Raw genomic sequence first — 24,276 nt, 5'->3', positions numbered from 1 at the left:
GTGTTAGCTACAAGCACCCTGCTGGTCATTATTTGTTATGCCTTCTTTTAGAGAACTAAACACCCTCAGGAACCGTAACTGATGTGTTACAGTTTAAAACCTTCTTGGGCCATATCTGGTTAAAAACAGACGCTCAGTGCACTACACGACAAACTCAGACTTTCACATTTCACGTGAATCAACAACAACAATAATCTCTTTGCCTAAAACATGCAAAGCAACTTTTACTTCTGCTTCATTTCTTGTGAAAAATGGGGGAAAATATATTCGTGTCCTATAAAAACATCAAAGTTCAAAATATCGTCAACAATACAAAATACATTAATCGCGTAAAGGTAATAAAAGCGCAATTCTTACATCTTCATCCTCGCAGGCGTTTCTCTTGCGGTACTGGACCGCAGGTCGGGTTGAGGGGTGATGAGGACTCTTCCCAGCCTTATTCTCATCCTCAGGAACCTGTCCACCCAGGAGATGACTGGCTTCAGGTGGATGGGGAAAAGAATTGTTGGTATTAATCTTCCCCGAGAATCTCTGGTAAAGCGAAGCCATGAGTCCTGTAATATCACTAAAGCATCTCAAAGCGCGAGATCTCTCATCAGCTGCTCTCCTAGATGTGTTGTTAATTTAATGTCCCCCTCCCGCAGAAGGTAAACGCTTTTCTTCTCGAATAGCCCAGAGCCTGATGTCCTTCGAATAAAGGCAGTAAGACGAATCCTTTAATTGGAATTAATCTCTAATGCGCTCCGTTGGAGTAAATTCTCTGTTTTATGGGTTTGACTGGAGCCCGGGTGGTACTAGAGAAAGTCTGCTCTGCATTCAAAGCACGTTGTTTCCTCTATAGCCCGTCCGCAGAAAAGCGACAACAGCCTATATAAAACTGCACTCAGTCAACGGATTTAACAAACAGAGCTTACAACATCTCACTGCATTTCAGAGGATGAGGCGAGCGATGGAAGGACAGCAAGTGAGAGCTTTACGCAGAGCAGTGTGTGTGTGTGTGTGTGTGTGTGTGGATGAGACGCGTTCTGCATGAGAAGTGACTACTGACAGGATATTTATCTGAAGAACATACACACCAAACACAGCTCTCAAATCGCACATTCACTTAGATATAGAGCAATTACACTGACCGAAACTGTAGACTTTGTATCAACCATTCAACTGATGGACGTTTACAAATGTTCAATATTCGGCAATAACCTTTCTCTTACTTCTAAACAATGCTTGAAAGGTCATATACGCAGTACTGGAGTGCCACACCGTGGTAAAATGAAATACAACAGCTCAGGCTGCTTTAAACGACAAGCAGTTAACCGTTAATATGACGCTATTTTCCCGCGAAATGTGCTGGATATAGTAGTAAAGCAATTAACTTTTGTTCTTGTAGTCCCTGTCTTAATATTTACAGAAATGAATCTACCGAATTATAGCCTACTCTTTATACAAAAAAAAGCAGCATTGAATTCTGACTAATCTCAGATGTTAATTTCCTACAGCTCTGAGGCCCTTAAAAATATTTAATGGAAACATTAATTTCTCATTCAACATTCAAACATTCATTCTCAAAATGTTGGCATTTCATTCACAAACAACAAACTGTAAATTTTAAGTGTTTTAAATATCAATATTTGCGTCATTCTGGTCACAGCTACTGTACCTCATGTGCACAGTAACTTACATTAATATAGCTTTGTTGTAACATGACTGTTGGGATGTATTTCTATAAAAGGGTAAACAGCAGACTGACAGAATGCTGTGGATAAAAATAAAAAGCTTAAGTTAGCCACAGCTCAGGGCGGGATTGACAGTAAGCATAGGCTACATGAAGGTGTCAAGTGATTTTGATATTTTAACCAACATTTGAAATTTTCATAATATCAATGACTAACCGTATTTAATGGGATGGATTGTTTGTTTGTTTTTTAAGTGAAACAAACCAACTAATACCACAAAACATTAGATTTTATGAAATCTGCATCAATAATATTTGATGGTGTCATTCCCAAATGATTTCAACAATGTTTATATCCAGAGAAATCTGCAGTTTAACCAGAGTAATGGCCATGTCATTGCGCCACATTATACCTTTGATTTTTGGAAACACCGAAGACACACCAATGGAAACACCAAAGACACTTAAATATATTATGTTTTATTAGACAGGTGAGTAACTGTTTCAATACCTTTATCGACAGAAAACTAATCATTGTTATCTCAACACGACATTGTTTAAATCTCTTGTATTCTTGATTTACCACGAGTAACATGTTTATACCATGCCTCAGAGACAACACTATTTTGTCAAATGGCTAACATAGCATAATCAAAAAGAGCTTTATATGTAGTAACAGTAATACAGCATTTTATCTGCCATGCAATATATTTTAAAATTAATTGCATGCCATTTAGCGACATAAGTCATCCAGCGTTTATTAATATGATATTCTAATAACGATCTAGCTTACTGCAACGTGCAACAAGTGTCTCATACCAGCCACCGAGCAAACACACAGTGTAACGTTAACAAACTTTCAACACACTCAAATGTATTTTTAGTATGATTGTTTTGACCAAGTAAAACAGCGCTGCATTACCCCACAATTTTAATTTATCAAATAAAGTGACCTGAATGAAGAGAAATTTAGCGCTTGAGGCTATTTCATTAGAATGAAATAAAATAATGTGAATTTAAGTGATCAAACATAACTGTAACAAAGTTCAAGTTCTGGGAAGGAGGCGGACGTTAAATGTAACTTTAATTGTAAAATATACCTAAACAACAAAACGAAAGGAGTGACAGCAGCTGACATATAAGCACAATAAAAACAGCAATGTAAAATGTCCCAGGCTCTCTGCCCTGCCCTGCTTCAAATCACAATAATGCTAATAAAACTTTAAAACATTAGCACTGATTTAATGAGCACTGATTTTAAAACATTAACACTGATTTTATACATATATATGTGTGTGTATAAATATATATATATATATATATATATATATATACACACAAACCCGATTCCAAAAAAGTTGGGACAATTGTGTAAAGCAATGCAATAATTTACAAATCTCATAAACTTATATTTTATTCACAATAGAATATAGATAACATATCAAATGTTGAAAGTGAGACATTTTGAAATGTCATGCAAAATATTGGTTCATTTTGGATTTCTTGAGAGCAACACATTCCAAAAAAGTTGGGACAGGTAGCAATAAGAGGCCGGAAAAGTTAAATGTACATATAAGGAACAGCTGGAGGACCAATTTGCAACTTATTAGGTCAATTGGCAACATGATTGGGTATAAAAGAGCCTCTCAGAGTGGCAGTGTCTCTCAGAAGTCAAGATGGGCAGAGGATCACCAATTCCCCCAATGCTGTGGCAAAAAATAGTGGAGCAATATCAGAAAGGAGTTTCTCAGAGAAAAATTGCAAAGAGTTTGAAGTTATCATCATCTACAGTGCATAATATCATCCAAAGATTCTGAGAATCTGGAACAATGTCTGTGCGTAAGGGTCAAGGCCGGAAAACCATACTGGGTGCCCGTGATCTTCGGGCCCTTAGACAGCACTGCATCACATACAGGAATGCTACTGTAATGGAAATCACAACATGGGCTCAGGAAAACTTCCAGAAAACATTGTCGGTGAACACAATCCACCATGCCATTCACCGTTGCCGGCTAAAACTCTATACGTCAAAAAAGAAGCCATATCTAAACATGATCCAGAAGCGCAGACGTTTTCTCTGGGCCAAGGCTCATTTAAAATGGACTTTGGCAAAGTGGAAAACTGTTCTGTGGTCAGACGAATCAAAATTTCTTTTTGGAAAACTGGGACACCACGTCATCTGGACTAAAGAGGACAAGGACAACCCAAGTTGTTATCAGTGCTCAGTTCAGAAGCCTGCATCTCTGATGGTATGGGGTTGCATGAGTGCGTGTGGCATGGGCAGCTTACACATCTGGAAAGGCACCATCAATGCTGAAAGGTATATCCAAGTTCTAGAACAACATATGCTCCCATCCAGATGTCGTCTCTTTCAGGGAAGACCTTGCATTTTCCAACATGACAATGCCAGACCACATACTGCATCAATTACAACATCATTGCTGCGTAGAAGAAGGATACGGGTACTGAAATGGCCAGCCTGCAGTCCACATCTTTCACCCATAGAAAACATTTGGCGCATCATAAAGAGGAAGATGCGACAAAGAAGACCTAAGACAGTTGAGCAACTAGAAGCCTGTATTAGACAAGAATGGGACAACATTCCTATTCCTAAACTTGAGCAACTTGTCTCCTCAGTCCCCAGATGTTTGCAGACTGTTATAAAAAGAAGAGGGGATGCCACACAGTGGTAAACATGAACATAAACACTTATTTTTCCCTTAAAATGATACATTTTCTCAATTTAAACATTTGATAAGTCATCTATGTTGTACTCTGAATAAAATATTGAAATTTGAAACTTCCACATCATTGCATTCTGTTTTTATTCACAATTTGTACAGTGTCCCAACTTTTTTGAAATTGGTTTTGTACCTAAAACTGTGCCAGTAATGCAGATTGTCTGTTGTTCTTAATACTGAGTAATGATAAAGGAGGGAGAAAGATTCTTTTTTACAAACTTTAATGTTACATCAGCCATTCACGTTAGTGCTCGGCTAACATACAGTTAATGATACAGTTCCCACACGTGTACCTCAATAAATTAGAAATATACGCATCGGTTTGTTTATGGACATACACTTGTTAATGCTGAAGTAGAGGAATTACAGTTGCAACATATCATAATGTACAACAAACTGAGTAAAAACTTGTCACTGAGAAACGTCCTGCTCAAGTCGTCCTCGTGACGGTGGTTTGGGTTTAATAACTAGTTCTTTCAATGTTATATCTAGAGACCTGAGCTGGACAGATTTTTCAGTCCCGCGCCTGCCCGCTCCAGCAAAATCCCACATAAATATAGCTTATTATACACGCCCATCAAATCTTGTCCCGCGCCGCACTCTGTTGCGTTGAGTCCCGCGGGAGTGCAGGTTTGTAGTTTCATCATCGAACTTGCGCTTGAATTGATATGGTAAAATTGACGCTATCATTACTGTCTTTACAGTAGCTGAGATTCACGTAATGGGCGTTTTGTTTCCAAAACGCTCACAACAGACCAATCACAACAGACTGGGCCATCTGACCAATCAAAGCAGAGTAGGTGGAAAGGAGGGGTTTAGAGAGACTGAAGCTTTGAATTGCTTTGAAAGAGTTGTTTGAGAGGTGATATGCAAAGTATATTATGAGAAAATTAAAGTGCTTTTTGAGCTATGATTCACATAAACCTGTTGTAGGAGACCTCCAAAAGAAAATGAGCAACCTTTAAAATAGCATAATAGGGACACTTTAAGGGACTCAGGAAGCACAGATATCATTCATGGCCTGCAATTGTTAAAAAAGCAATACCATTCTAAAACATGAATGTACTGTAAATATAGCACTAGTACCAGGAAAAGCAAGTGTCTTTCTACTGCATTTATTTATTGAAGGTAAAATATTTTTCCAAAGGTTTTTTTATGCTTCTCTCTCTCTCTCTCTCTCTCCCTCTCTCTTTTCTTTTTTGGCTAATTGTGCATAATTCTTAGAATTTTATGCTTGTGTTTTCTGAATACCTACATTACGTTCCTTAAGTGTTATAATCCACATCATACAATAAACACAAACTAATTGCTTTTGTTTAGAACACTGTAAATACATTAAAAATAATAATAAATGTTGAGCCCATTTACCTTATCAAATCAAGCTCAAATACATTCAGTCCTTGTTAATGTGGTCCAGACTGTATCACAAATATCTTTAGAAAGCATAGGAAATTAAATAGTGTGTAAGAATCAATTAATTTCCCTTTTACTGGATGTAATTTCCATTTTCTTGCAAAGCAGGCAGTCAGCTAAAGTGTGCTGGAGGCTGAATAACTTATGGCCTGCATTATTCATGCACCCGGTGCTATAAAGGTGTTCAGGTTTAATTGATTTAAATGGGCAAAACTAGAGAGGCTGCTATCATGCATACACCTTAATCGTAGCTTCTAGATGATAAACTCTTAAACTTGACCTCAAGTGATGTCGCTTGACAAAGTAGTGTCTATATGATTCAAACTATTTTAACAACCACATTTACCCAAAAGCTAGGTTGAAGTAAACAGGGCTATATGCAAAGTCCAAGGGTCTTTCCTGTGAAATGTAAGCAAGTCTAGGAAATCTTTTTGTTATCTTTGATGTGGTAAATTCACAAGAATGTTAAATTTCATCACAGCCAATATAATAAAATAGAAACTCACATCTTAGAACAAATATTGTGGCTGCACTCATCACTTTCAGCTTTGAGAAATCGCTGAGTTAAAGTTAGTTTGCACCACTCACAATTGTAATATTGGACACAACGAAGCTCCAAATAGCTATGAAAAATAATAAACCAAAATGAAATATACTCTCATTTTAACACAACAACCATTAAGAATGGATAAGGAAGGAGTAAAAGTGATTGCGATGTGAGATTCTGTCTTCTGCATCTTCCACAACATAACACCATACATCCTTCAAAAGGACTTGTCTGAATGGGATCAATATGGCTCCATCTCAAAGCCAGGAGTGCAACTTCTTGATGCCCACAAAGCCATAAAAAATCCATTCACATGTTTACATCACAAATATTTTGTTTACAATTATCTATTAAACTGATCTGAGATTTTGATCAATTTGAGCGTCAATCTCAGTATCACTCTTGGCACTGAATAATGACAGTTATCTTAACAGAAAAAAAACTAAATGCAAAGCAATGCTCTAGAATATTTTACAGCCTGTGTATGGCAGACAGCGATGCGTTTCTGCTTAAGGGTTGTATATTAAAATGCAATTAACCACAGTGAAGGTCACCCTAATAAGATCCACGTTCAGTTGCGAAATAAACGCCTCATCAATCAATTGTGCGTCAACATTCAGTTACATTCTGAGCTCGACTGCACTGATATCCCAGCTAACAAAGAATATGTTCTTAGAATGTTTTGCTAATATTCCCATTAAGTTATGAAAACATTATTTCTGAATGTTTTTTTAAACAGGTTTTTATTTTTTTAAGGTTTTTTTATGTATTAAGAACGTTTTTTTTCTTGGTTTATGTGAACGTTAGAGGAACATTACATTCTATCATATTAAAAATGTTATGAAAACACCCTGGATGGATGACCAGTCCATCACAGGGCTCTCACACAGACAATTTAGTATTGCCAATTTACCTATGCTGCATGTCCTTGAACTGTGGTAGAGACTGGAGTGCTTGGAGGAAACCCACACAGAGGAAACCCACAACCGAGGACCTTCTCGCTGTGAGGTGATTGTGCTACCCACTGAGCCACTGTGCTGCCCTTTCAAGTGATAAAAATAGATAAAATGTAAGCAATTACTTTCTTACAGCTGCAGGTATGGATTTCAAATTAACGAAATTTTAAGAACCAAAAGCTGTTAAAGACTGTTAAAGACTGTTTGCATTTCCAGAGTATAAAAGTTTCTAAGTGCATTATATATTTGAATTACAAAAATAACAGATAAGACTTTACTTTAATATTCACATTTTACTGTATTAGTACACTAAGTTGTGTAAGAGTCTCTGGGAAGTACACAGTCTGAAACATGGAATCATAAAGAGCAAAGCTTTCATTTTCTAAACCAAAAACACAACCCCACCAAGTTAAACAAGGGAAAAAAAGAACACAAACTCAACAACTAGAGTACATTTTAACAAGACACGTGGAAAACAACACAACAGAAAAATAAAACACCACAAAATTTTGTTCTGCGTATATGATGTTTCACAAAGTTTAAAACATTGTCATTTTACAAAATGCTTTGTGATGCTTCAGGCTGAAGAGAGAACTTACGAGTGTAATGATTGTCTGTAGACTGTTTAAATATGGTTGGAAAATGGCGTGGAATGGAGCGCATGTGCAGAGTTGTGAGTGAGAGAATTTAGTTCAGGTTCAGAATCAAATGAAATGCTGTTGCAGAAGGAAAGTTATCATAACTTTCACCAACATTCTTTAAAAGTTATGTGTATATTAGAACAAAATGTTCTTAAAACATTTTTTAAACATGTTTTCATAACTTAATGGGAATGTTAGCAAAACATTCTAAGAATATATTTTTAGGATGAAGTGAGTATTATTCCTGCTTGCCTGTATATTTTATATACAACTTGCATTAATTGTTTGTTCCTTATTCATGTGTCTTGTGACTTCATGTTCTCTTCAATTCTCTTTAATGATCAAACAAGTTGTAATGTTTAAAAAATGTTAGATGAACGTCCAAGACGATTCCAAAAAATACGTTCCATGAACAATATATAAATAACGTTTTTGTGCTAGTGTTTTGAGAACTTTTTTAAAGACTAGATAATTCTGAACAAACATTCTATTATTCTATAAGTTCTGAGAACGTTCTCTGAGCTGGGAATCTGCTAAATGCTTAAAGATATTTCAAACATTGTAACATCATGATTTTCTGTAAAGCTGCTTTACTTAGACTTCGACATATAATAACACTCTAAGGACTTACACCATTTTATGGAAACATTCCAGAAACACTTACCAAATATTAATATCAAAAAGATGTTCTGAGAATGTTGTTCTAAAAACGTTTTCTCTCAATGTTATGACAATGTTCATTCATTAAGTACACTGTACTCAGAACGTTTTATGATAACATTATGAAAACATTCAGCAAATAAAATGTCACCCTGGACCAAAAAAACAGTTATAAGGGTCAATTTTTTGAAATTGAGATTTTTTGAAATTGTTCTGTGTGAACAAGCCTTAAGGATATTGCAAGAAAGTTATTCTAAGAACGTTTTCTCTCAACATTACGAGAATTAACTATTAATTACATTATAAGAACGTTCCATAAACATTATTTTAAGAATGTTTTGTTCTAACATTTAGAACTTTTAAAGAATGTAAGTGAAAGTTATGGGAACGTTCTCTGTTAGCTGGGATAACACTAGAATGCAATTAAAGTACTCTCAGGGCATCTTTATGGCACAAAGCCTATATTTGATTGGTATGTCAAAAACACTACTACATTAACTCAACAACAGTATTGGGCATTTTCTCAAAACTTTGTTTTGCTTTATAAACGGTACACTGAATGTCAATGAAAAAGAAAAATATAATGTAAGAACTCTTGGAAAAGTTGTGAATGCCCAGTACAAAATAATGGCCCACTGACAGTTTCTTTAAAATGCACAAACGTTTAGGACGGACAACCATAAAGATTTGCTCAGGTGTAAACTTCTTGATATTTGATGAGTTGGTTGATGGTAGATTTATATTTGAGCTGTCAACTGTGTTTAAAAGAGCATCTCTCTTTGTCAAGAGTTCAGCAGACCTCAGCTACTAAAGATCAATAGAGTAATCTGTCAGGACGCTCCACAAATACTCTAAGCAATACCAACCTGGCTCATAGGATGACAGAGAAACATCACTTCAAGGTTTAGGGCTATATCTCAATTTGCTGCCTCATTGACTGTAATGGACAGTTGCTGAATAAGCAGAAAAGTCATTTTAAATATAAAGAAATAAAGGAAGCTAAAGGAGTTTTCTGATAGGACATCTCAGTGATTGTCAGTGCGTCTTCAGTAATGCATATACTGTAGATCATGCTAGCACTCATTCAGGGATATACTCATTTCTATCAATTCACTTCCTCCATCTGGTGGCACAGTGGCTCAGTGGGTAGCAATGTCGTCTCACAGCAAGAAGGTCCCCAGTTTGTGTCCTTGCGGCATTTCTCTGTTGTTTCATGTTCTACCTGCGCAGCTATGTGCATCCTCCGGGTGCTTTGGTTTCTCCCACAATCCAAAGACATGCAGTATAGGTGAACTAAAGACACTAAATTCTCTGTAGGTCTGAGTGTGAACTTGTATGTCTGTGTGTGTATGTTAGTCTTGTGATGGACTGGCCTTCTGTCCAGGGTATTTCCTTACCTACAACCAAGTCAAATCAAAGCTTTATTTCTAACATTTCTTCTTTTTCCTAATGGTTTACAGAGTTGTATACTGTATGCTTCATGACCCGCATCTATCACAGTATCAGCCTTTTTATATGGTAATGGTATGTATTTTTTCATTACTCAAAGTTTCTTTGTCACTCTCATACATGTAATGTAATGCAGTCCTGTCCAGCAATATAAACATGAATCTCATAAATAATATTAACAGGGTATAAACAGAACAGGGTGCCACATCTTTCCCAGTGCAGCCATATACATACACATGAATGCTCCTTTTCTATATATCAATTAAATTACCAGCAAGATAATTAACACTTTCAATGCCCAGAAAGATACTAAAGACGTATTTAAAACAGTTCATGTGACTACAGTGGTTCAACCTTAATGTTATGAAGCGACGAGAATATTTTTGTGCGCCAAAAAAACCCCAAAATAACGACTTTATCTAGTGATGTGTGATTTCAAAACACTGCTTCATGAAGCTTTGAAGCAGTGGTTCAAACTGCCAAAGTCATGCCCCCCAGAGGTGAACCACTGAAATTTCAAAACACTTATCACGTAACGAAGCCTCGTTTACTGAAATCACGTGATTTTGATGCGCCAAACCACTGATTCGAAACAAAAGATTAGTGAAATCACCCATCACTAGATATTGTCATAAAGTCGTTATTTAGTTTTTTTTTTGGCGCACAAAAATATTCACTGTGCTTCATAACATCAAGGTTGAACCACTGCGGTCACATGACCTGTTCTGAATATATCTTTATCTTTCTGGGCATTTGAATGTGTTAATTATCTTTCTGGCAATGCAGGCCACACTGAGCCATCGGATTTTATGAAAAATATCTTAATTTGTGTCCTGAAGATGAACCAAGATCTTACGGGTGTGAAACGACATGAGGGTGAGTAATTAATGACAGAATTTTCATTTTTGGGTGAACTAACCCTTTAAACATGCAAAATTACCTTAGTCCCAGCAATACTGGAAACTGCAGCATTGTTGTGTAGTGCAAACTATTCGTGTTCTTTGAATTAATAAGTTTGTCAAGTTTTGAAATGGTTAAATGTCTGTCAGAGTTCATAAAACTTTTGTATGCAGCAAAAGATCAAATGTCTTTGCATAAGCTAGCATTTCTGGTCTTCTAATATTCAGATGCATACAAATGGAAGTAAATTAATTATGGCTTTACAGGTCATTCAAAATATACATTTTACCAGTATATATGTTCAATGGAAAACCAGTTATAACCATGGCACTGCTAGCGACATACTCTACCATTTAAGCTACAGGAGTCTATAAAAGTATATCTGTAATGAGTATATTTGAGTGTGTACTGTATTGCAAATTTCAGGTTTACTGACTTTGCTATCATTTTATTTTATTTTATTTATTACTATTATTATTATTTGCATTTTGTTGGAATATTCTGTATTTCCTGTACACTGTATACTGGTGTTAAACTTCACAAAAATATGAAAATATTGTCATTACTTTCTCACTCTCATGTCATTCCAAACCTGTACGATTCTTTCTTCTATGGAACATAAATGAGGATATTTTGAGAAATGTTGTGTGTCACAAAAACTGTTTAAATGTTTACCAACATTCTTCAAAATATCTAAGTTTGTGTTCTGCAGAACAAAGAAAGTCATACAGGTGGAATGACATGAGGGTGCATAAATTCTCGTTTTTGGTTGAACTATCTCCTTAAGCATTTGGTGTTGCTGCACTTCTTTATTTCATTTGCTCTAATTGCTCCATATAAAGTGACCTTTATAGAAAACTAATGCTGTAAAATTTTCTTAAAGTGTCTTTCAGGCATGCAAGGCCAACATGAAGTTTAATTTTTTTAGCCTATTCTCACCACCTGAGGTATTTAAAAAAATTTCACTTTTGCAGAGTCAACTGATTGCAAGAGCAGGCAATTTATTCATAACTTAGGAAGTTTTGATTAAAATTGTGTTATGAACGGTTCATCATTATTCTTACAGGGCATTTCGACAAATTACAGTACAGCATTCAGAACCTCCATGTATGCCTATTGCCTTTCACTTTCATCTTTAATCTCTCTCTCTTCTGCAGTAAGTTGCATGAAACTGAGCATGAAAATGAGGATGTGTTGTCACTGAAGATTTTCCTGTTTACTGAACCTTTTTTTTTTTTTTTTTTAGAGAGAGAGAGAGAGAGAGAGAGAGAGAGAGAGCAAGCACATCATACAGCCTTCAAATCCAATTTTAAAATGTCCATGATAAGGTACCAGGGAAATTGAAACTTATCCAAGGATGATATGGAACAGACTGTGGGAGTAAATGAATGAGTAAATTAGACATAGAGACATCTATAGAGAGTGCAAGGATTAGACACATGTAGTAGAAACTCTTCGCTATGCTCTTCAAGTCTAAAACTAGTGGTGATTTCAGAGGGTCACTTCCTTTGGGTAAACCCTAAAAAGATTTTACTTTAGCTGATGTGCAGTGTATCAGTGTCACCTGTGCTGCAGGGTGTGATAAGCATTAAGTCTCAGTGGAAAGCAGAATGCTTTTCAGCCTTGGGTCCAACAAGAAATTATTTTATCCTCTTTATGGTTCTGCATGAATGTGTCTGTGTGTGCATGTTATTATGTATTGGCACATGAGACGAAAAAGCTTAAAATGGTCTAAGTGAAAGTGAAATAGTCCACCAAAAATTTGTGACAATTGTGTGCATTTGCAAGTAATCAGGCGCGTTGAGAAGGCACAAAAAAAATCATACAATTAGCTATTGAAGAGTATACAGATGTTTAACTATATAACAGAAGTGCTTGAGCAACCATATCCAATAAAACATTTTTGAACTCATTGACATAGACTGTGCTATGATCAGGACATCAAACCTTAATTTCTGTAGTTCTTTCAGCTGTACACTTCAATATTTTTGTCATGTCTTATAACATAGAGAATGTTCTTGATGGGTTCCTAATGTAGACACTGGTCAAATTCTGTAATCAAAACATTTTGTGCTTTAGCATATTCTCAGTTACACTTAATTTTACAGTACGTGTACTTACACTGTACTTACCTAAGAAAGTACAGGTAGGTAACTACATGCTACCATGTAATATCACAAACATCAAGCTTGCAGTTTTGCATCCATAATGAGGTTTATGGAATGGCTGACTTAAATGCTACTAATACAAGGCCTTACCTTTCTAGATGAAGTGCTGGTGTCGATCTTCAATTGAGTGGCAATAAGGACTGACATTGTAGATCTTTACGGATCTGAGTTGGCAGTGCAGCAAAGTATGGAAGTCCACTTGTGGTACAGCGTCTTTTACCTGCCTGTTGTTCACTTTGTCCTTCTTCTCACTCTTATACGTTCAGTCTTGGCTGCACATGCACGACCTCTGAGCGAAGTATGCAATTCCACGGCACCCGCTGCTCTAAGCTGTATTTTTCTTCTCTCAGTCAATTTCTCTGTCCTTTCCGGCTTCCCTTACCTCTCCTCCTTGCGCTGTCTCTCTCTCCTTCTCACCCTCCCTCTCTCTTGTGTTGCCCCACTGAAGCGTGAGGGTAAACCACTTAAATATTCTGGGCAGATTTCACAAAACACACATAAAAGCAGCGGCCGGTGACAGAAGCCCTTGCCAAATGGTTTAGAGACCAAAGGAAAAAGTGAATGAATATGTAAACTGACTAGGGCTGGGTTTCAGTGGCGAAATAGTGTTGGTAAGTTCAAATCATTTCCATGGATGAGTTCAAAGTGACTTCACTGAATTTATTCAATGATTTGTTAGAGTTAATTAGAAGTAAGAAGAATTAGAGAGTCCACAAACTCATTCTCTCAAATGGCTTGAGTATGTAGAGCATTTGCTGCTTATGGATTGCATGCGCCTGTCATATATTCAACCTTGTGTTCATTTAGTGAGAAAAGGTGGAAAAACATGCCTTGATTATTTTTAAGCCACATTAAAGCCATTTCAGCACAAATATGTTAATATTGGGATTTACTGATATCACAATGTTGTCTACTAGGATGAAGATGCGAGCAGAAGTACTTCAACTGGTAAAGCAACTTTAATTAAACAGAAGAAGAATAAACGCAACAGTGTGTACAAACACAAACAACATCTGACAAAGAACTGAGGAAACTGAAGGATTTGAAAAAAACTGAAAGCCAACAGGTGTGATCTAATTACTAACACAATGAATTACCAAAGCAACAAATGATGAGCGGGAACACAGGACAAAAGGAAGCAGGAAAACAAAGAGAAACTAAAAGTCTTTGAAAATGAAATCAAAACAGACTAAACATGAAAACTAAATAATGCTAAAAAGCTAAAATATCACACTTTATTAGAAATTTCACCCAGCTCTAGTGCTGACAAATACATGCACCCATATCCACAAGGACATTGGGCAGCATTTGCACATTTCTCTGTTTAGGTGGTCCTCTGATCAATCTAGAATGGTTAGCAAATGATACAGGTGATATTTATGCTGCACGTCATGAGGTACCAGCATGCAGACAGGGTGCTGGCATCCCTGTTGTCCATGCAATTTCATTTATGGACTATCTTTGCCTCACACGGATCTAGTCCAGGTTTCCGACACCCAATAAAGAATTCATTACACAAACCCCAGTGACTCAAAAAGATTTGTTCTGGACACAGGACTAGAGAGAGAGAAGGGGCACTGTGTAGAGTAGAATTCATTAAAAGACAAGAGAGTTTTATTAAAAGCAGACAGTATATTTGGCTAGCAGGCTCTCTTAATTGACTGAGAAGGTAGAGACACAAGATGTGCTGTAATGGAATATAAACGCACCAAAATGTCAAGAGCCTACAGACGGCTACATGAATTGGCAAATGAAACGTGCAAGTGTATGTGTGGATTTCTGAGTGCAAGAAAAATGCCGTTATAAAGCAACTTGTGAAGTTATATAAGTACAACATAGTGTAGGGTCCAAAAGACACATTACAAATCATTACAAGATTCTATCAAGTTTTAGGATTTTGAAAAATTTAAAATAATCTAATCAAACCAATACATTTGTGACATTGATCATGTGAACTCTTTATACATATGGTCAAATACAATGCTTATTGAACAGGGTACTGAATGAAAATTAACTAAAATATGTGCGCATTGAAAAGGCTGTCTACAGATTTGGGAAATGAAAAAAGGGAAACTTCCACTTCTGTTAATCGGCCAAGTGGCAAGGTTATTAACCAATGTCGATAATCTAAATATGGTCAAATATCAGTTGATTTATCTGTCTATCGGAGTTACATTTTCTCCTCCACGTTTGCCTGGTCAACAAAACATTTCCAACAAAATCACAAAAACTAGAATAGAATAACATTTACTCTTTATATACAAACAAAGACTGATATAACACGCCTCCTGTCTCCAAGGAGTTGGGCCACCAGCAAAATTAAATAGAAGGGTATAAAAGCTGCAATTTCTATGTCATGGTGGTGGTGGTTATTTTTCATTTTGCTCCCTGGGCACAGTTAACAGGCTTGGACCCTCTAGGCTGTCTCATAAGGAGTGATATATGAAATGAGGCAGAGTTGCACAGCATCCTCCATTAGGGTCAGTTTAAAGATGTTGTAGGGCTTTGGTGAAGAAGTTATCAGCATTTGCAGGCTGCTAGAGTCCACAACATTGTATGTGTTTATAAGGTGCTATTGATTTGACCTCTACATAATGACTGATGATTTCCTCATTGGATTTAAAACTGCGGAAAAGTTGAAAAATGGATCAATAGGTTGGTCTGCATTTAAGTCTGAGCTAAATTATTCTTATTTATTCAGTGATTGTAAATTCCCAGGCAGAGCCAAGTATGGACACAAATTAAGGGAGCTATTAGATGCCACCCAGCAGCCAGACTTATTCCATGAGCTTGTTGGGCACCCAGTTGACAATGCAGAAAATATAGATATAATTACACATTAGACAATTACATCATTAGGCACATCTGGAGAGCAAAAGTTTATAAACAAGTTAGTATGTAAATATATTTTCAAATGTTGTGATTTTGTGACATCTGCATATTTATTATCAAGTACTGAAATACATTAGATATGTGTATTAAAGTTATTTGTTCATTCTTAGCATTCTTGTGTCATTGTCTAAATGTTTGAAGGTCTGACCATGGACATGGGGGGTTAGGCGGATGGGGGGGGGGGGGTTGACACTGACAGTGAATGACTGAAGACACTCCATACAAATTCACAGAGGCAACAAGCCACTGTCTACCAGGATATTTCCCTACAGGCCTACGAAGGCTACCTGAGTCTGTCTTGATTGAGTTCTGCTTGACCACCTCCCTGTAAAGTAGAGATCCTGAAAATATTGCCTTTTCTCTCTTGGGTGAGGGTAGTGCAACTCTTGCTTCCTCCATATCAGTCCAGTTAAGTGTTAATCTGAGAAAAAGAGTTTCTCATCTGTCCAAAAATATGGACTGCTCCTAACTGGTATAGATGCAGACAACCTCATAGAACATTAGAACATGATGTTAGACTATAATAATCATATTTGATTATTGCCCTCAATATTGGGTATTTTCTCACAAAAATGTGCCAGTCTTTACAAAATAAACAAATATATATAAATCAAATAAGATCTAATGGAAAAAATGTTAACTTCTTTATTCAGCTATTTATATTTTTATAAGTATCTTTATATTTTAATGTTTATATTGATATGTCCCTCATTATTTGTTTCAATTCATACACACTAAAACAGAGAAATAAATATATAGCAAATATTTATGCAAAATGTGTCAAGATTTGATTTTATAATATGATTTTTGATAATGTGTAAAGTAATTTGTTAGTTATCAAGAATGCCTTTGTCTTTTTGTAAGATAATTCTAGACTTTATAACTAGTTTTGTTCATATAATGTCATAACTTTTTCAATTCCTAATCTTATGAATTCCTAATTAGAGCTGTGTATTTCAGAACAAGATTTTTCACAGCTTCAGTTTCATGCTGCAAATCAGTGGATGTAATTGACCCCATTTATTTAGCTTTAATTTAAAAACTTTAATTTTTAACTTTAGCTTTTGGTCATTATAAAACAGCCTTTTTCACAGATTTAATTTTTAATCTGCATTGAAGAAACATCGGAAGCATGCAGTCACAGTATTTTTTTTTAAACCCTTACCATACTATTGAAATGATTCAGGAGGAGCTATTGGCAGCAAGTTCAAATTTAGCACAAGGAAGACCAATAAGAGCTCATTTATACTGACTGTCAATTTTGAGACTTTGCCACTAGCACATTAAACAGAAGCACAACTGAATTATCCATTTAACAAAAGCAGCTTAGCAGAACATAAAACTTTTGTTGCCCTGTAAGCTCAGAGTAATCCTCTACTTTAGGGATGAATCTTGAATTATTTATATTAAGAATATTTTTACATTGTTTTGAGGCATAAATGTTACTGCATTGTTAAAATGGGGATTTTCACTCAATATGTCACTGAATTATTATTGTTATAAAAAAGTGTTGGGTAAAATTACTGCAATGTTAGGAACTCAATGAGCATGAGAGTGAATGATGAACATGCAAATCTAAATCTCTATGCATCCATCTTCTTTAAGTTGGTGATGATAAGGAGGTGTCACACAAAAACCCAGTGATTACAAATAACACTACTAACACAAATGATACCTAATACAAAAAGCTTTTTTTTATTTTTTATTTTTGCGACCAAATTGTACTGTTTGTGCTGTTCAAACGAATTAGACCATGTTTGGAAGGATTTGGGCTTAAAAGTGCAAAAGTCATTACATCCAAAAATTCAACATTATTATTACTTTTTCTGGCTCATTTGCCTTTAATGGAAACTGGACAGAAGAGAGAGCAGTGGGATCAAGAAATGACCCAAACCAGGGTTCCAACAGAGCATGTTTACTAGCACATAGCCCACCAACTAGCATATAAACTGATAGAGAAACGACACTATCAGAACTAGTTCAGAGGACCATACATCTGCACCTGAACAGAGAAATAAAAATCTAAAAGACTCAGCAGTATCTAGAGTATTGGTGAATAAAAGTAAATGATGGCAGCTAACCTTTCCTTCTGGTGTAAATTGTGGAGAGCAGTGACAGGCACTGGATGAATACTGGCATCATAAATGAGCCGCATCAGTTCAAGGGAGACAGATGGCACATAAAAATAACAGAATCCTGCACTGGAGAGATTTCAGCCTGGTTAATAGAGTCCACTGAGTGGAGAGAAGAGAACAGTAGACATGACACTTTGGAGTTTGATTTAAGAAAGGTTTCTGAGGTTATCATCCATTTAGGCAGCCTCTGTGACAGATTTCACAGAAAGCACTGATTCCATTAGGTTTCCCTTTTGTAACACTGTTAAAAGGTTGAAAGAATAAAACGGACTGATCTGTCAAAATCAAGTCAAGCTCTTTATCAGCTGACAACTGTAGCATAATGAGAAGAGATCTCATTATGTTTCGCTCTATAGCACTGTACATTATGCAGTAGCACAAAATGTAAAAAGCTAAAAACTGAATAAAGCTCATCACAAGTTATTCATCACCCTGTTGAAGGCTGTTTTAACATTTGTGACCTGTGCTGGCAAGATGAGTCGCAATGAGCAAATTTTCTTTTCTTTTTGTTTTTTTCTTTTTTAATTTAAAAGTTATTTTCACATTCTCCATTAAAAACCCTACAAAATAAAGTATGATTTGTTGGAATCAGACCTGTTTAACGTCGATAAAGTCAGCAAAGTCAATTTTGAGAAAAATCTAGTTTTGTTTATTTATTTGGATCCCCATTAGCCGAAGAGCAGAGCTAGTCTTCCTGGGGTCCACACAACACTTAAAAACATATATTATTAATTATCACATAAACAAAAACATTAAATACTCTCAATAACAACAAAAAAAGGTCTAACACTTACAATGCATCCCACTAGTTTCTACGCATAACCTCCTGTAAATAATGATAATGCAAAGTGTGCCTTTATCTGCCTTCCAAAGTTTAATTTCTGTTATTTTAATTAATGACAATCGCAGAGCATTCCATGTTTTCTATACCCTATATACTACTGTACATTTAAGGAAACTAGTTTTTGCTTTGGGGAGTGAAAATCTGCCTTCTGTTGCCTGTCTAATGGCATATGTATATGACTTTTAATGCAAATAAATTGCACTTTAATTGATTGTACCGATCCAATGGATCGGAAATGTAGGCTACACCTTTCAGAAAATGTACAAATAAAGACACATTTAGATGTTTAATTGTTATTTGGAGCATTGGGATCGCTAGACAAGGGCTTAATGAACTCATTTTTGTGAAAACCTTAAAATTTGAGCAACATTTTTCACTTGTTTTGCCTGTAGCTCATAATTAGCCTGTGCACATTCCGACTCATTTTGCCAGCACGGGTCACATTTACTGTAGTTTCCGCCTCCTTTACCTGTTCTCAAAGGCCTTTACTGTATTATTTTGCAGTGCATTTGTTTATTCTACTGTGAGTACTAGCTGCAGCTGCAGATGTTTACCAGCTAGATAATGAATCAGCAGGCAAACAATGCTTGTTTAACTATGTCACTATTGTCCCCTGGATCTACTGTACCACCAAAATTTTACACTAGGGCTGCAACAACTAATTGATCAAAAAAAGATACTAATCAATAATGAAAATGATCAACAGCAAAATCCATCATTAACTAGTCTGGTCTGTGCCAGGGACAGGGATAATCTCTGTCACTGATGTCACTTTACAGAAGTTTAAACCCCATTTTTATAAACAAAATATGTGCCTGAAACTCTGAGGTTGCAGAGTGAGCTGTATTTGTATTAATAACCTTCATTATTCAATTAATCAGGATAGTCGCAGCACACAGATTGACACTTCTATTTGTCTACTGCTGATGCAAGAAATGCAAAGAATTCTAGCTGCTCACCAAAAACATTTTAATTGAAGACAAGCTGCTATAAGAAATGCATTATACCAGTGGTATGCATGGTGCCCTCAGGTGGTATGGAGAAAACTATATAAAACTATATAACTATATAAAACTATATAAATACACTTTCTATTTTTCATGTTTTATTTCTAATGACTATGTGATGTGTATATGTAATATGTAATGTATGTGCATATGTAATGTGTATATGTAATAGAGCCCGACCGATATATCGGCCGGCCGATATTATCGGCCGATATGAGCTAATTGCATTTAAATCGGCATCGGCGTTTATAACGGCCGATGAAACATGAGAAACAGAGTCTCATGCTTCACTCATGTTATGAGTGTTGCATAGTTTGCCCACCAGAGGGAGCTCTGCAACTCCCCAGTTGACAACAGCGCCAGAAATCCACTACAGAAAAAAGCTATCAGCCGAGCCACGGAGATGTACTCTTTTGACAGTGAGTCTGTCGTTCGTCATGTGAAATGATTGTAGATTTAGTTCATACACTGTATATAAAAACAGTGTGGTAGTTCTAGCTAACGGTCCTATCATTATCACTTCTAAATATTCTGTAACATCACTTACAGCCGCTAATGCATTGCTATATTAGATTAGCCACAAAGCTAATAACGTTACCATGTTTATCAGTGGAAGAGCGCGAACGTTAATAAGAGGTCAAACTATAACGTTAGTGTTTAACTTATTCTAAATATATCTGCAGTGTTTGTTGTATATATATTGAGAACATTCTACATTGTTTAAATTATATTTTGGTATTATTTATTTATTTTATATTTTATATTTATTTATTTTATATGTAGCTATACATTTAACTTATTTTAATTTTAATTTCCATTCATTGACATGGTTTTGTGGAATATTGAATTTGTTTGGTATAGCTCTTTTACTTTAACTTTAGTATTATAATTTATTTACAGTACACACACAGACTGTTAAAACCAGCTTCAACTGGAAGTAAGTAAAACTGTTAAATGTTTAAAACCAGACTGTTTTTTGATCATTAAAAAATATATACTTTTGATGTGCAATTGTTTAGTCATTGAGACTGTAATCTAAGGCTTTTTTTTTAACATAATCCCTTCTGGAAAATGGTTTATACAGCCCACATACATAGAACAGGCAGATATTTTGCTATTGAATGTTGTGTAAGTGTAGTTTATAGGAAATGGGTCTAATATCCAGTTTATTTTCAAAATCAAAATATCGGCTTATAAATCGGCTCTTTTCGAGTTAATATCGGCATCGGCATCGGCCCCCAAAAATCCATATCGGTCGGGCTCTAATATGTAATATGAAATTTGTAATCATTCAGATGGGACCAATCAAAATCTTATATGGAGCATTACGGTTGTTACTTCTAAGCTCAAAAAAATGATAAAAAGTATTATAAAGCAATATAACTGTTTTTGTGCACTATATTCCAGGAATTCTGAAGACATTTGATAGATATTTGTGTAACAGTCAGTATAACAAGTTGTTATTTATAAGTTCAAGGAAACTCTTCTCTATGCTGAAGCAGTCATGTCATTCTCCATTCAGCATTCAAACAGCATTTCACATTCATACAGGTCAGCATGGTAAAACTCTCTTCAAGGCTGGCAGCTGACTTGTTGCCTCACTACCCTATCAAGCAGTGTCTTTCAGGCAGTGTTTGTGCATAAAGGTACCTCACAAAACTGATTTCGGACAGGCTTCTGAGGCACCATAACTTAATGATCTACAACAAAACAGAGAGATCTTCAAAAACCAATCGGATTAATGTATCTCAGTAGACAGGACATGATACGAGCATTGGATTCGGACATGCCTTGTTGCCTATCTACCTCCATATTCTTCAGCTTTCGGAAGCAGCCCAAGACATTATAATGCTATTTCTAATATTATTATGTATAATCTGAGCATAAAGGTCTGTACTTTTGTACTTTTGCGACTACTCGCCTTAAAACATCAAAAGTAGTCCAACAGAGGAGAGTGGGCGGGGTCTGTGGAGGATGCAGAGAGGGTAACAGGGATTACCCAGGATGAGGGAAAAACCAGGGAGGAGATGAAGGTGGGAGGAGCTAGGGAGGAGACAATGGACGGAGGAGCCAGGGAGTGACCCAAACAGAGCCGGGGTAGAAGGTCCACAGTGGAGCTGATGGTAGGAGAAGCCATGGTGGAGTCTTGATGTAGAAGCCAGGTGGAAGCCAGGAAAGGACAGACAGAGGAGTAATTTGTGGAGGTGGAGACCCAGGCAGAGCCGAAGACCCAAAGAAACCGGGTGACACTGAAGGTCCTGGAGACCAAGGCAAAGCTGCGGGGATTAATGGCCGAGGTGAAATGGATGACTAAGGTGAGGTAGGGGAAGGACTGAGGTAGGGGCAGAGGGAAGGAGGAGCCTGACGCAGCCAAAGGGATGGAGGGCCATGTCACAGGCAGAGCAACAAGTGATGGAGCTGGAGGGTGGAGCTGGTTGACGGTCTGAGGTGGAGTAACAGACTTGGAATTTCTAGGTGGAGGATTGACAGTCCAGGGCGAACTGGAAGGCGGATCCAGGATGCTAGGTGCAGACAGCTTATGATGAACCAAAGGGCTGAATGGAGCCTCTGAAGACAGGGCTGAAGAACTGGGTAGCTCAGACAGGGGGTTACAAAAGGGCCTCCTTGGCCGACACAGGACAAACTCATACTTCAGGAACAGCCTCCTTGGTGCTTGGTGGGATCAGCGGGGACAAGAGACTTTGGGAAAGACCCTCCTCCAATTCCTCACATATACATGTTGACATTTAGCATTGCTCACCCTCAGTAGCAGGAGTAAGGGCGGGGATCCACATCATGTCAATGAACTCCACTAAAACCCTTTTTGTGATGAATGCTGGTCAGACATTTTGATGGGCTCGGGCTCCAGGAAAAGATCGCCTCAGGCACTGGCTCCTGAGCCAGTTAATGGCTTCAAACAGTTCATGAGTAGCTGAAAAATGTTTCCCAGTTTGTTTGAGTTTAATGTGAGACCAGATATGCACTATAGGGTTTGAATCTGGACTCTGACCAGGCAAAAAGATTTTGTTCTCAGGCCACTTCTTAGTTGTCTTTGCAATTTGGCAGGAGCATTGTCTTGCTGAAAAATAACATCTGATCACTCCTCTTTAGATAACAGCTTTTCATTAGTGGGAAGCAGGCCATTCTGCAATATTCTCCTGTACTCTAAAGCATTAAATGACTTTTCACAGTGAAGTAGCTCACCAGTACCAGCAGCTAAAAAGGCTCCCAACACAATGACTTCCTCTTCTTCCATGCTCCCACTGTGGTAGAGATGCATTTATTATTATATTTCTCAGCAGATTTTCAAATACACCGCTCTGGAGCATCACCATGCAACTCATGTTTCATTGTGATTCATCACTCTACACACAACTTCTCATATACTGCCAAAACTTCGTTCTTTCTTTGATGTTATTTTCTGATACAGCAATGGCATTTTAAGTAGTGCTTTCACTTAAATTTTGCTAATTTCCAGACCAATGATTTGTAATTAAAAAATTAGTGTTTGGTATTACGCAACGTCTCTCACAAATGTCTCCATGGTTGCAAGGCACGCTCCCTGTGCAAGAAAGGAGTCACAGGCGTTGCGTAATATCATTGCACCTGCTGCACCCATGGTACGGCAGCAAAGTTCCTTGATTATTACGCCGGAATGAGAGTATAGTTCCTAGCCATATCAGCCTAGAAAATCGCAACTTTTAATTTTCCGTCGGTCTTAGTACACAATGTAATTACAGAAGAGTCAAGTTTTAAATAGGAAAAAATATCGAAACTCTTTGGTCCTTTTTGAGCAAGATGCTATTGGTCTCATCAGATTCAATGAACTATGCTAAACTATGCTAAAAGTGGTTCCGCCAGACCCAGAGATCAGCTGAATGGATTTGAAAACAGTAAAACTCAGCTGTTTAACTCTAGGGGAGTTGGAAAATTAGCCTATTTTCAAAAAAAGTGGAGTATTCCTTTAACACTGATGTGTAGCAGCAAACTACACCAGAGTTTGAAAAAATGTCATTTTCAAAAATCATTTTAAAGACAAATACAAAGAAAAGAGTTATTGTTTGTAATCATCATGGTCAAAATGTATTGTACCTGAAATATATAGGTTTACAATACAAATGCTTTTAGGGTGTTTTCACACTTGGTCCACTTAAATGGGCCTGAGTTTGGTTCTGTTAAAGAAGACCCAAGTGTGAAAACATCCTTAAAGTATGCTTTGATGTGTTCTCAATCTCAGGTGCATTTTGTATA

The 24,276-nt window shown here is 36.7% G+C and overlaps 1 protein-coding gene across 3 annotated transcripts in view; it reads right to left on the bottom strand.

Annotated features, from left to right (window-relative positions):
* Nucleotides 1-24,276, bottom strand: part of dpp6b (dipeptidyl-peptidase 6b) — a 161,556-nt gene that overhangs the window by 130,969 nt on the left and 6,311 nt on the right. Inside the window, exon 1 of one of the 3 annotated variants that reach the window (XM_048163112.1) lies at nt 13,238-13,476. The exons of 1 other annotated variant lie outside the window; for it this stretch is intronic. In XM_048163112.1, coding sequence (XP_048019069.1) covers nt 13,238-13,294 — 57 coding nt within the window. In that variant the 5' untranslated portion in view covers nt 13,295-13,476. Of the gene's footprint in view, nt 1-357; nt 1,048-13,237; nt 13,477-24,276 lie in introns of those variants that run through there. One more of the 3 variants, XM_048163109.1, reaches the window with a different exon arrangement.

The sequence above is a fragment of the Megalobrama amblycephala genome, linkage group LG17 (assembly GCF_018812025.1).
Source record: "Megalobrama amblycephala isolate DHTTF-2021 linkage group LG17, ASM1881202v1, whole genome shotgun sequence".
Lineage (NCBI taxonomy): Eukaryota > Metazoa > Chordata > Actinopteri > Cypriniformes > Xenocyprididae > Megalobrama > Megalobrama amblycephala.
This window is presented reverse-complemented; position numbering and strand designations above follow the sequence as displayed.